Genomic DNA, 14,857 nt, shown 5'->3' with positions numbered 1-14,857 from the left:
TTACAATACTCATTAAGTCGAAATGTGTGTATACACGATGTTCATTGTATAATTTATTACAATGGGATTGCAATGCTAATTAAAACAATAAAAGTTGTAATTTTCACAGTTTTAAAGACTAGGTTAAATTAATAAATAATATACATCATAACAAAATAATAATAAATAAATATAAATAATAATACAATAAAATAAATAAATAAAGTAACAAAAAATATAAAAAATTTAAATGAATTAACAATAAAAATAATACTTTTTATTTATTTATTTAAACCAAATAACAATAAAAAGAACAATAAGATGGTAGAAGATTTAAATATTAACAAATTATACTGTATATTATATTTAAATATATTATATACCTTTCTCTCTAATGGTCATTAAAATTTAAATATTATATTGAGATTATTATTGATTTAATTTGAGGTGATGACAAACGGTGTACACTGTCTAGATGTGAATAATAATAAAAAACAAACAAAACAAAAACAATAGTAATAATATAAAATATAGTGGACAAAATAGTAATTTAAAAGCAGTTTATTATTTCACATTAAACCTAATTAGGCCTAAATAATATTGTATTTATTTGATATTTTAAATTGGTAATTACTAATTACCTACTCTTCTAGACTAGCATATATTATAATATAATATTTACAGTGTTTATAACATATGATGCAGGAATTTTAAAATTAAAATGTATTTACAAATTTTGTTGGCCACAATATTGTAATATATTATATTTTTTGATTGTCGACATTAAAAAAAAATTATAAGTAAGTTGGCATAAGAAATTTGTAAATTTAAGTCATAATTTTAACATTGATAAGGCTTAGTTTGAAGTAAAATGTTTCATTCTATTCATATTATATTAAATCATTAATGAGGTGCAAATAAAGTGAAAAATTATGTCCTCTAAGAGTTGATAGTGATATAAAATATCGATGAAAATTATATGAATTACTCTTTTGTTTTAACACATCGAAATTATCAGTCTTGTTATAAATATAATTGGATGACTTCAATAGAGAGCCAAAAAGCGGAAACTTAATAGCAAAATCACTATGATGTGTTCCAATTTGAAATGGTACATGTTAATAAATAAACCACAATTGGATTAATATACATTATTTACCGACTAGACATGATGTTAATTCAGTCAAAATGCTTTTAAATATACTGATAAACAAATCGAATTACGTAGCTAACAGAATTTTACTTATTTAACTGCAAATTGAAATAAGAATGTTATTCATAAAAAATCGCCTACCATTTTATCTACTTTAGAAATTTAGCTTGAATAGGTTAAGTGTAGTTAAAACTAAGCTGAAAATATTTACAACTGAAGAGTTCTGCAAGGTTGTCATTTACAACAATAATAAGATTTCCATTCAATTCAAACTATAAAATACACCAATGTTTGGCTATCATATTTAACACAAAACTTCCCCCTCTTCCTCAATATTAAAGAATTATCTATATTTTTTAATGGTTTTTCGTTAACTAATTCAAAATAATGGAATCTATATATTATAATAAATTAATTACCTTAGCATCTGTTTTTTCTAAAAAAAAAACTAAATTTTAAAACATTTTAGAATTTTTAGAGTATTTTTGAAGAAGTAACATGAATAATGATTTATTGCATTAACGACTATTTAAATAAAAAATTTAAACAGCAAAATATAATATTATCTTACATATACTTAAGATATGAATGACATGCAAATAATTTTTGTTTTGTTACAGTTTTAAACTTAGAAAACGTAATTTTTTTTAATTTGATACATGGAAATATAAAATCATTAACAACCTGTTACAAATTCACAATACTTGACTAAAAAGATTTACTGGCATAAATAAAATAAAAAATATGTATGTACAATAGAAAATACAATACATGATTGTAGATTGAGATTATAGATTTTTATGGCACCAAATATCAGAAATACTTTCATATGTCATGAACTTCTTTTTTAAATGTGGTCTTTATAATGCACAAAAATGTATGTATTAGAAAAAATTGTACTAAAAAATTATAAAATGTATAAAAAATAGTATTTTATCACATTGATCTATACTATCCATTGTCAATACAATAATAAGAAATAATGAAACACCACAGTCTTTTATAGTAGCGTTAAACTAACCTTAACAAATAAAATCTGGATAAATAAAGTCGAGAAAAACTGGGAATTGAGGAAAGGGATAAAGCAGAACGTTTAATTTAATTTAAAGAGAAGCATTGAGATTCATCAAAGAGATTTGTTTAACCTAATACCTTATTATGTTACTAATTTCCGTTGGTGTTTGTAGTAGACGTTAGTGGATCAGCTTCTTCTTGTATGAACATTTTCCCTGGTTTCTTCAATTTTTTTAACAGATCATGTGTAGATTTATGTGTAGATCGTAATGACAATGCCCATTCTTTTAAACCAATTTCATCCTATAATTTTAATTTATAATAAATTAACAATATAAATACAAATTATGAAGTCAGAATGAATTCAAGTTATAAATGTTACAAAATTAATATAAAATATTGTAGTAATTCTTTATAAAATTAACTAAAACTTACGCTATTGGTGAGAACTAGTTTGCCATCTTTGCCATCTTTCATACGTAATACAATACATTGCTCATTTTTAACAATTACTAACTCAGGACTGACTTCTAATACTTGGTCTAATGTAATAACTTCAGTTTTTACTGAACCTGAATCTGAATGTAACTCCAACCGGTTAGGGTATAGTTTAGCATACCTTGTTTGCCATGCAGACGCAAATGGTCCTCCTAATTTTTTAATATATCCATGAAGAATACAATCGGATTCTAAGAAAAATAAATAAGACTGCATTAATCTAATTAATTATAAATGTTTTTTTTATAATAAATATACCTTCTTCATTGTGTTCATTGAATTTTTTTTGCCTAGACTTTCTTTTTTGATCAGCTTTATCGGCTTCAGAGTTTACTGTTTCAAATACTGTTTCAGCAACTTCATTTTGCCATCTTTCAGATATAGTTATAGAAAAGTTCTTATATAGTTCTTGATCAGCATCAGTTAACTAATATTTAAATATCCAAAAACAATTATTATCCATAAAACTCTTCAGTTATGAGAATGAAAATTTTTTTAAATTTACTTTGATGCCTTTAGTGTCTTCTTCATCAAACGAACCAATATCAAATGCATCGGCAGCATTAACTTCTCCTCTCGGGGGTATAAGAGGTGGTGTATATTTTTGCATGTATACTTGTTGCCAATCAAGTCCGGCAAAAAATGGATGTTCTTTCAATTCATCAGATCTAAATAATGAAGAAAAATTAAATTAATAAAAAAAAACCATACACAACAGTTATAAATGTTAACAATTATTTTACCCCCTTCCTCGACACCCAATTCTTTCATTTATATCACGTTGTAAAAGTCCTTCTAAAAGATCTTTTAAACTTTTTGAAAAAGAATCTGGAAGTTCTACATTCTGCAACATAAACTGTTTTTGTTAATTTGAATTAACAAAATTAACAAATACATATTTTATTATATTATAAATAATAGTTCATAGCATAATTATTTTAATGTATTAATAAATATTAAATAAATTAAATTCATGCTTGAAATTAATTAAATTAAAAAATAATAAATGAATGTAAAATCATTTACTTAAGGTCTTACTAATAAAAACTATAGGTAAAAATTAAATTACTCTAATTTTATAAAAATTAAAAAGTTTAAGAATTGAAAATTATACCATTGTTAGGGTCATTCGATCAATCTCGTGTTTGTCCTTGGTTTTATGTTGTCTGAATGGACTGTGACCTTTAAGTAGTTTGTATAACATACAACCAAAAGAAAACCAATCTGCACTTGAATCATAAGCTGTTCCCTTTGATAACACTTCTGGTGCCATGTAACCATGTGTTCCCCTATTTATAAAATATATTTTAAAATGTACATATTTAACACATTCAATGTTTTTTTACTTACACGCTAGCATGTGGCTTCTTTTTAGAAAAATCACAAGCTAAACCTAAATCTGATATTCGTACATGTCCATACTCATCTAAAAGAATGTTGGCTGGTTTTAAGTCCCTGTAGACAATAAATCTTCGGTGCATATGCTCCAAGCCTAATATAAAAAAATAGAGTTACACATATGTATAGGATAATTTTTAAATATAAAATACTACTTTACTAAATCAATATTTAAAAAAAAACAATTTTAAGTATTTATAAATAATTAATAGAAAAATAACCACAAAACCTGACTGAGAAAATGAGTGTTTTATATGATAAATATTAAAAATATTTGTTATATTTACCTAAAATTACTTCAGCAGCATAGAACTTCATATCAAGTTCATTAAATACACCATGCTGTGCTAAATGATAATGTAAATCACCACCATGCATTAGGTCTAATATGAAACAAAGTTTATCGGGTGTATGAAATGCATATGTCATACAAACAATAAAAGGACAGTCCACCTATAAACCAATTAAATAACAAATCATAAACCAATTGAGTTATTTATTTGCATGTCTAAATATATATTTTTTTATTAGAATGATATATAGTTACCCCTGTACTGACTAAAGACAACATAATACGCTCGTTTAAAGCAAGTGTTTCCCCTTGTTTCATTTTTATTCGTTTCTTATCAAGACATTTCATTGCATACATCTTTCCAGTATCAGCTTTTCGACAACCATAAACTTCACCAAAACCACCTCTACCAATTATACGGTGAACACTAAAATCGTTCATGGTCAACTAAAATAAAAAATATACTATCATTTAGTACTTTAAATATGTAAATGATACATATTATATACTTTATTAAATTACTTACCGAAATATTAAGTTCTAAATTTTTCCATTGACAAAATCTAGTATATTTATCACTAATAAAATAAAAAAAAAAAAAACCAAACAATTAATATGAATAATACAGGTGTAACCATGTTATAAAATAGTTTTCATACCTTTCTAAAAATTTTTTAAAAGGTTCTTCCCGAAGATGATTGAATATAACTTTAATATAAGGCTAAAAATTAAAAACATATGATTACATAGAAACATTTTTTTATAAGGATAGTTTATTTACTTCAAATAAGTTAACAGGCACTTCATTTTTCATCAAATATTTTTGAACATGAGCGACTGCATCTTTGGGGTAATTCTAAAAAATATAATTTAAATCAATGCAAAAGAGATAAATAAAATTATAATTATTTACTATTATATTTAAACAGAGAAATAACTTTAAGTTATAAGCATATTAGTTAATAATTTATATAATATTTATGTGATGAATATGAGATACAATACAAGATTTCAATTAAAAGAAGTGAAATTATATTAGAATTTATTTATTTATTTAGAATTGAGGAGAAAAAAGTAATTGACAACAAATAATAAGCTGTTTGATTAAGAGTATTGGAAAGAATTAAGAAGGGTTGAAATTGAAATGCAAAAATAAAGATTATATTAGTATAGTTATAAATTGTTAAGAGTTTAAATTATATCTGAAAATTGACTATAATATTTGAAATGAAATCATTTTCACTTACATGAGTATGTGACAAAAGTTCTTTCATAATATAATTATCATAAATGTCTCTAGCTAATTTTCTTCTCTCGTCGACTGATTCTAATTTTTCATACCTTTTGATCTAAAAAAAAAAAAATTAAATTATACAACTTTTAACACTTGGAATATCAAGTATATATTAATTTATATTATACATTATAAAAAAAAACAATAACTTATAGAAAAGCAAATTATTTAATTTTTAATTTGTTAAAAACCAATTAATTAATTTAAAATTAAAATACCAGCAGGCTTTTTGATAATAAACTACAAAATAATTACTACCAAACAAGATATTCCCATGATCTATTTAATACAATGATTTTTATAATTATAAAAAAGCAATCTTTCTCTTTATTTTTATTAAGAAAAACAAATATATACTATCTGCATGAAAAAAAAATATATTAAGTAATATATATATAAAGATTTACAAGGCCACCTATTCTTAATAAATAATATAGTTTACTATCAATAATATTTTATGTGGTATTGATTAATTGATAAAATTATAATTTTATTTTTTAAAATATATAAAAATATGTACCCATATACCTAGATAATTGAAATAAAATACAGAGGTTCCCAAACTTTTTTGGTTTACGTATCCTCAAAAATAAAAAAATTTAAACATGCCTCCCTTTAACAAATGAAACAACATTTTTTATTAGCGAATAGTACTGTATTAGTATATAAGAATATAGTATTTAAATAATAACAAGATGTATTTATTTATAACTCCATTTCTTTATTAATTATTCCAAAAAATTACTTATTATCAAAACATGTATAATTTTTATGCATTTAAAATTAGTGTTTAGTTAGACCACAGATACACGAACAATGTATATGTATAAAAAAATCTCAATAGAGATCCAAGATTCAAGCTGTTGAGAATTTATATGGATAGGCATGTTTACAGTATATAGAGGTCACTTATTAAAGTTACAAGGAAAGATGATGACAGGGGCTGTTTTGTAACAGTTCCACTTGACCATAAAGCTCACCCTATTTTTATGATGAAAAAACTTCAGTCCCCAGGCCTTCTTTCATTTTGCTTTATGATGTCATATGTCATCTCAAATAATGGTTGCTTTTAATAGTGGCAAGTTTTGTATCCAACAAATGAAAGTATGTTGAGATTAAAAATAATTTAACTCTGGCATAAATATCTAGGTTTTAGATTAGTTATTTATAATATTTTTTGTTAATTTAGCTCAATAATTATTCATACATGATTAACATACATACATCACGCTTAACTATAATTTTTATCCAATTTATAATAATGATAATTTAGTTTATTTAAAAATAATTAATAAGTTTCAATATAATTACGATATAAAATCTTATAAAATAAAAAATAATAAAGTTAAGGTATCTTAAAATATTTTATATATTATTAGTAATTGTAAACTGTTTATTTTTTTATTAATTAATTTAATATATGTATTCCTACAGAAAATTTACTTATTGTGCCACTAGGTACAGGTTGTACGTTTCTTTTTTAAAAAAAATTATTAAAAACAATAATTTTCACCAATTACTTTGATGAGTTGAAAATATTTTCAATATGTATATTAGTACTAACTACATCTAGGAAAATGTAGACTGATAATACTATTAATAATATTATTAACTATTTATTTTCTTGTACTTAATTATATTTTTTTTTAGAAGAAGAAAGTTGTTTTAAAATCTGAACTATAAATTGTTATATATTTATAGGAATTATAAATCTTACCTCATCATAAAAGTTAATTTCAGGTATTTGCTCATCTTCAGGAAGATGTTCACAGAAATCTTTGAATAACAAGTAACCTAAAATATTAAAAATAATATTATAATTAATAAGTTTATAAATTAAAGATACAAATTATACATAAATGTAATGTATAATAATATGAATAGAGATGTTCACTGTGTTTGTCTTTGCAATTAACTTTTTTTCAATATTTTTAATAAATATTTATTACTAAATATAAACTTTGAGCATAACAGAATAATAGATATACTATATGTATAGTATGCGAGTTGGTATGTAGGACAAAGACTGTGAGACAAGTTGTTTTTCTAAATTACCTAAAACTTGATTGAAGATTTTATCAAAATTAACTTCTTCTTTTTTTTCAAGATACTTATGCATTACACTTCGAACACTAAAAAAAAAAAGAATACTTATTAAACAAAGACACACTAATTCAAATTTAAAATTAAACAACAATAATGGTTAACTAAAATGTTATACCTAGTTACTCATTTAAAATTGTTTGTATATTTAATAGAAATCATTAATAATTGTTATAAAGATATAGAAATGGTATGGTAAAAAATACAAAGGCAGATACAGAGGTTATAGATGGGGGGGCAATTTGTTAGTTATTAACTAAAAAAAGGTCATCATCTATTTAAAAAAAAAACTTTGTTGGAATATATGATACTTTTCTTGTGATCAAGAGAGGAGCAATTTCTCCCCCTTGTATCCACCCTTGACTATGTGTAAAATAGTAAATTTTTTTTCAACCAATTTTGTGTAATTAGCTTGACATGATAGTGAGTTGACTAATTATTAAACTTAAAGGTGAGAATATAACCCATGTATATAATTTCAATTTTTAAATTGTAATACTTTATATACTCAACTCATCTAAATTGAAATATTGTAAAAAAACATAAATAGAACATCATAACCATAAGTTTGATAATAAGTTTATTCATTGTTAGATTCAAGCTAATTACACAAAATTAGTTCTGCTAAATGCAAATGTATTATATTGTATGTTTGTTGAACAGAGACAACATATACCATAACTTTAGAGTTATGAGCAAATCAAGTAAATAAAAAACAATTTACATTTTAATGAAGAAAACAGGAGCGTGATTTCAGGTTTTTTTTGGGGGTGTACAAGGTATCAAGCAAGCCATTTTAAAATTTGAATAGGCCACATAAAAATAGATATACTACATATATGTACTTTATTCTGCTTCCAATTATTTCCATATGTCATGGAACAGAATCAAGCATTAACATAAATAGAAAAAATTATTTTTAAAAACTAAAATACAATAAAAATATATAGCACAATATTAGTTTACAACCAATGTAATTTAAAATGATAAATAATAATCTTGCATTATTTTGTCAGGGTGCAGGCCAATTGAAATTATTTTAAAAATAAGGAATGCAAGAATCCCCCCAAATGACGTCCCTGGAAGAAAATGTAATGAATTTTATTATTAAGTCATCAAAATATATATAGTTACAAAATTATTTGATATATTACCTATACTTAATTTTAATAAAAACTAAAAAGTGTAAGAATCAATTGCATTTCATAACTTTACTATTGAAACGAAATCGGCTATGTTCTAAAATTCTATAGGACAAATTTTAAGTATTACACAAATATACTATGCTTTGTGCAACATAATTATGTTAATGATTATTGTCCATTTATAAATTTATACTTCAAAAATAAAAACCATAAATGCAAAGCATTTAATTTGTTATTTTATTATAAAATGTTGCTTAATTACTTAGATTACCCTTCAAAAATAAATATTTTAAATTTAGAATGTAGATTCTAATATATGACTGTCAGATTGATTATTTATTTAAAATTACAGTAATAAAACTATTAAGTTGGTCCAAAAACAGGAAAAAGATTATTCTTTGATGTATACATTTTAAAATATTGACATTTTATTAGTTTTTTTCTAAAACTAAGATATCATAATAATATCATTATTTCAAAAGCCTCAAAAATTGTTTAACATAGGTGAATGGTAAACTAAAAAATACATATTATTTTTAAAAATAACAACCTATTTAATATTTTATATTTACTGCATGTTAGCAGTGTAATAAAATATAAAAAATAATATTCATTCTATATAATCTCTAATGGCTATTCAGAAAGATAAATAATTTAGGTATTGGTTTAGTTGACGCTCACCAAGAAGGTATTCTGCCGCCACTCAGGTTTAGTTTAGTATAAATTTTAATTTATCTTGTATTTTTGGCGTTCTAATAATTTGTTATAAAATTGATATACTACACTTATCAAACTATATTTATAGATCATACATTTAAAATAAAGATAATAATAATAAAATAATAAATACAAATCCGAGTTGTATAAATAATATTTGTGTTTTGCAAAAAAATGATGACTATTGATATGGTGAATACAATGTTACTACAAATTTATCAGAAATTCATATTTTTTATTTAAATACTACAGTATTCTTAGTATATATACATTATATATTTCAGTGATGACAATAACTGAATAACTGAGGTAGGTCTCCATAATATTTTATATGGTATTCACTGTTATATCTATCTTATATAAATAAATTTACTATATGGATTTTACCAAATATTCTTAAAATATCCAAAAAGTAAATTTTACGAGTATATCTAATGTATCTACATAAGTTTTGTACTTTTTTTAGTAGTAGTATAAACATTTTATAACAGATTATTAGCACACCAAAAATATGAAAGATATGTAGCAGGATCGATTAAACCCAAACGGTGGGAGAATACTTGGTAGGCATAGACTAGACTAGTACCTACTACCTACCATAATTTAAATATAAAATTAATGAATGTATTTTGCCATAAGTTGAGATTCTATTTAAATAAATCATAATTATATAAAATTTAAATTATTATTATTTTTAATTTAAATCGAACAACAATTCTTGGTATTCCCAAAACACAATTTTCTTTTTTTTACTAATAATAAATATTTATAAATGATTAAAGATTCATTTATCATCAACTTTTGCGTTGAAGAAGAAAAACATATTTGGTAAATTAATGATATATATGTTCAATAACAAAAACAAAAATGTTGAGGAAATATGATATAACATGAACAGAAAATTAAACATCCATAAATTAAATAAAGAAAATTAACTTTAATGAGGTTTGAAATGATTTTATATGTAAGAGACAATTGCATTTCATAACTTTACTATTGAAATGAAATCGGCTAAGCTCTAAAATACTTTAGGACACAATTTCAACATTTGTACAAACTCTATAAAAACAAATGTACAACAATAAATAAATTATGTCCACTCTAGATAACATCTTAATGGTAGTAACTTTTATTTAAGATGACATAAACAGGAAAAACTGTTAGAGAAAACTTCAAATAGGAATTATATTTTAGGTAAAGAAATTGTAATAAACATTCTACTTGGCACAATAATATTTTCTATGTGAAATTTTAATTACAACTTCTTAAAAATAAAAATATAAGGTTATTTAAATTAATAAAAACAATTTTTTAATAAGTTTTTTACTATCATTACCTATTTTACAAATTTAGCACCTAATATATAATACAAGGTATTGCCAACATATATTATTCAAAATAGTATTTACATACATTTTGCTCTTTGACCTACAAAACAATTATTCATTAAAAATATAAAAATTACAATTCATTTGTCGTAATAAATTATAAATACATTAAATACAGTTTGTTTAGTTCTTTTCACTATATTCTTATAGTTGTTACTACAAATGTACCTAAAGATGTTTATTAAATAGGGTTAAAACACATATTTTTCTTCAATTTTTAGAGCAGTGAAAGTGCATTAAAGTTAAGTATAGTTTCTCAATAGCCTGGAAATTAAAACCAGATGTTAATTTCTTGTCAAAAAATTATAAATTAACTTAACCATAAAGCTTTATTTAACCATTAAGACAAGTCCAAACATAGCACTTATATTGTCATTGGGCAAATTTGTCGGATAATATCACTGACATTAGATTGAGTTTCTTCTTATGAAACTGTTTGAACTCAGATTTACATTGTAAAATAACAAATAACACAGGCAATTTTTTCAGTCTACCCAAACAATAGTCTTTTTAAAATTCACATACCAAAGAATACTACAATAATCAAAGTTTTAGATATCTAACTACTGTTATTATATTGTCATACGTTTTGAATTTATTGAAAGCAATTCTATTCAAAAGATAAATATAACATATGTATATTGATAAAAAGACTTGTCAATATTTTCAGAAGTTATTTGCAAACGTTAGTAGGTATTTTACTTGGTACGACCTTGGTCTAGAAATTCTAGGTCCATCAGTTGCACTTAACAGTGAAATGAAGTAATACCCAGACGAACGCATACAACAGGCTAGCAATAAACATTCAACAACAGTAGACGCTTAAGTAGAGCATATTACCTAGGATCCGGCAAGACGATTTTCTTGCTGGCTCTTGCTGCCGGCGTGCACTTGCTCTTCTCCATGGCCATCAGATAGCTGACGTCGGCCAGCACGGCTTCCAAGTCGGCCATAGTGCGCGGCGGGTAGTTAACACGCGATTCGGACACTAACAAAACTAGCGTTCGGGCGAACGGACTTGACTTGGGATTTGATGGAAAAAAATCGCAATAATTCGATATCGTGGTAAGTACCGAACGACGTGTCGGACAACCACCACGACCAGCGGTGGCAGCGACGACAGCAGCAACAACAATTACGACTGAATTAACGACCAACACCACACCAACAACCTAGGCCACGACGGTCAGCAGCCTAGACTCGGTGGAAAACCATTATCACTTGACAGTTTTCATGGCAGTCGCGTTTTCAGCAATCGCGACAGCCGCGAACCCGTAAGACACGGAAAGACCGCGGTCACTGTGGTGGCCGTCGTCATCGCAGCCACGGCAGCGGCCGCGGCGTTCGTCGGACATCACGACCACTGTGAATTGGACAACGACGATCCGGCGACGTCGTGATGTAGTGTCACCCCGTTTGGGTTTCCGTCAGATCAAAAAATAAAATAAATAAATAAAAAAAAAAAAACACCCACCGACGAATGCGGGCGAGTGTATGTGTGTGTGTGTGTGGTGGTAGTTTATAACTACCTACCTACTAACCGGCCAGTGGTCGCGGTCCGTGAAAAATATTATTTGTATATTATTTCAATAATTATTTATCATTATCGTTTTATTTTATGTTATGGTGTCGGACGGGTATCAGTCACCTGGGCGACGACAACGGTCGTTTAACCGACGGCGGCACGTAAGTGTACGTAACGCGAAACTAGGTCGCCCGCGCGAACATCACATTATTATTATCGTCGCGATATAATTATTGTCGTACGACAGGCCGACCACACAAAAGCGCACCAACACACACACACGCAAGACTACTCACACACCGACACACACAGCTATTCACACCAACGCGCGCGCGCGCGCCCGCAAAACGTCGTAATGTCGGTGGTCGGGTAGTGGAGAGGGGTGGACAGCCGTTCGTAGTCGTATGCGAATGCGGAACGACAAAAATCTCCGTCGGGCCGTTGCACACTTGCACCGCCACCGATCGAGAGCTCCGGTGGTGCGCTCCAGCCGATGCCCGCGACTCGCGACTCGCGAGTATCACTCACGTCTCGCTGCAGTCACTGTGGCCGCCTCTCTCCCTCTCCCCCAACCATAACACTTGGCGATATCACGTCGTCCGCCGCTCGACGACCGACGTAACCAATGCGTGCGTGCTCGTGGATGTCGCGTGTTGGCGAGTGCGTGCGACCACAGTCAGGTCGCATCTGTCGTTGTTCGCAGTTTTCGATCGCAAGGTGTCGCCAGTAGTAGTAGTAGTAGTCGTCGTCGTCGTCGTCGTTGTTGTTGTTGTTGTTGTTATTGTTGTTGTGCTGGCAATACTGCGAGTTGTAAAAACTGCGGACGGGAAGGATTGACAGATGATTTGTTTCAATTAGAACGGTACGGACACTGACTGATAACGTGGGGCGAGAACCGCGACCAAGATCTATAAAGAGACTAGATCTTGAACCACGACGTCCGTGCCATACTAGGGTAGTAAGGTCGGTCTGTTCCTCACTTCGTACGAGGCCACGATGCTTGTGTGAAAAGTGAATGAGCACGTCAGTGTGTCCCGATGACCGGCCGCTAATGTCCGTGGCGTGGCTACAGATTTCAAATTTATCGCGCGCACGACTTATTAGTTTTTACGGAAACATAATTTTTGATTTTATAAAAGTAAATAATAGGTATTTTTATTTTACGAGTATCTAATATCTGTATTGATATATTAGATTCTGAACGGAGCGACGAGTGTGTTGATTTTGTTGTGTCTGTCGTCACCTTTTGAAGAAGTAAAAATACTGGATTTTTAATTTTAAGGGTGGTTTTGATAGCAATTTGGATCTAGTTAGTAGTTTGAAGGGATTAATAGTATTGGGTCTTAAGTAACCAAAAATAACCAGAAAAAAATTAAGTAGGTAATAACTAATAACCATCACAATAACATAGAAATATAATATACATATAGATACTTTAAATTATTACAAGATATATTTATTTATTATAGACATTTAAATTTCAAATTTTAACAAACTTTCATACTTAAACGATAAATAACGATGATAATTCAAAAATATTATACGAGGAGATTTAAAAACTTCTGCAAGTAATTAAGTAAAATGAATATTACTATTTGAAATGATATTTTCAGGCATAGGTACGTAAACTGCGACCAAATTGTTATTCCTATCTGGGCCCTTTAATTATAACATTATATCATTTTTAACTTTTTAAGCCGAGAAAATTTAATATCTGAATATTAGAGTATTTAGTAATATCAGTATATGATATAATGAAATCAAATCCTAACGATAAAACAGTGATTATTCAGTAGGTAGGAGTGGTAGAACGTAGGTACATGTATATATAAGTGAAAAAACACAATGTACATCTGAAATATAAAGACTCAATCATCAGCAGAACCAAATGTAATCACTAATACATGAGTCATTTCATTCTCATTTTAATTTTAACTTTTATAAAACTCAAACAAAGATTTTTATGTTTATAAAAAAGTAAAAGTTAAAAAAGAATCGAATAGAAATACATTTTAAATTAAGTAATATATAGGTATATATGAACCCTTCAATATCAACATTTTAAAACAAAAAAAATAAATGTTAGGACTGTTAGGTTCTATTTTATTTTATTATTTGTTTAATTTATATGGCTGTAACGAATTAAGTATAAATTAGAGATTGTAATTTTAGATTAATAATTTTGTTTGATTTTGTAAAAATATAGCTATTAATTTTTAAAATTTTACCTGGGCTCAGTTTACATATCACACATTTTTACACTTGATATAAACTCGAGCGTAGTTTAAAATTGCCAATATTTTCAAAATATGCAGATTTATTTTAAAATGGTATTTATTTATACCATAAAC

General features: G+C 26.9%; 1 protein-coding gene across 2 annotated transcripts; it reads right to left on the bottom strand.

Moving 5' to 3' along the window:
• Positions 1-2,284: 2,284 nt before the first annotated feature.
• On the bottom strand, positions 2,285-13,446 carry LOC113560481 (G protein-coupled receptor kinase 1). Of its 2 annotated transcripts, none has more exons than XM_026966373.1 (16): positions 11,822-13,446; positions 7,684-7,760; positions 7,346-7,422; positions 5,582-5,683; positions 5,116-5,190; positions 4,994-5,055; positions 4,861-4,912; positions 4,590-4,781; positions 4,330-4,495; positions 3,995-4,136; positions 3,759-3,933; positions 3,388-3,500; positions 3,150-3,312; positions 2,903-3,071; positions 2,582-2,835; positions 2,285-2,449 (listed from the first exon to the last, which is right to left on the bottom strand). In XM_026966373.1, exons 1-16 carry the CDS (start codon positions 11,932-11,934, stop codon positions 2,297-2,299), a joined length of 2,085 nt encoding a protein of 694 aa, XP_026822174.1. In that variant the 5' UTR covers positions 11,935-13,446; the 3' UTR covers positions 2,285-2,296. The 2 variants fall into 2 exon arrangements, with proteins under 2 accessions (XP_026822174.1, XP_026822175.1); XM_026966374.1 differs by having other exon boundaries at positions 3,388-3,488.
• Between the last annotated feature and the right edge of the window lie 1,411 nt (positions 13,447-14,857).

The sequence above is a fragment of the Rhopalosiphum maidis genome, chromosome 1 (genome assembly GCF_003676215.2).
Source record: "Rhopalosiphum maidis isolate BTI-1 chromosome 1, ASM367621v3, whole genome shotgun sequence".
NCBI lineage: Eukaryota > Metazoa > Arthropoda > Insecta > Hemiptera > Aphididae > Rhopalosiphum > Rhopalosiphum maidis.
This window is presented reverse-complemented; position numbering and strand designations above follow the sequence as displayed.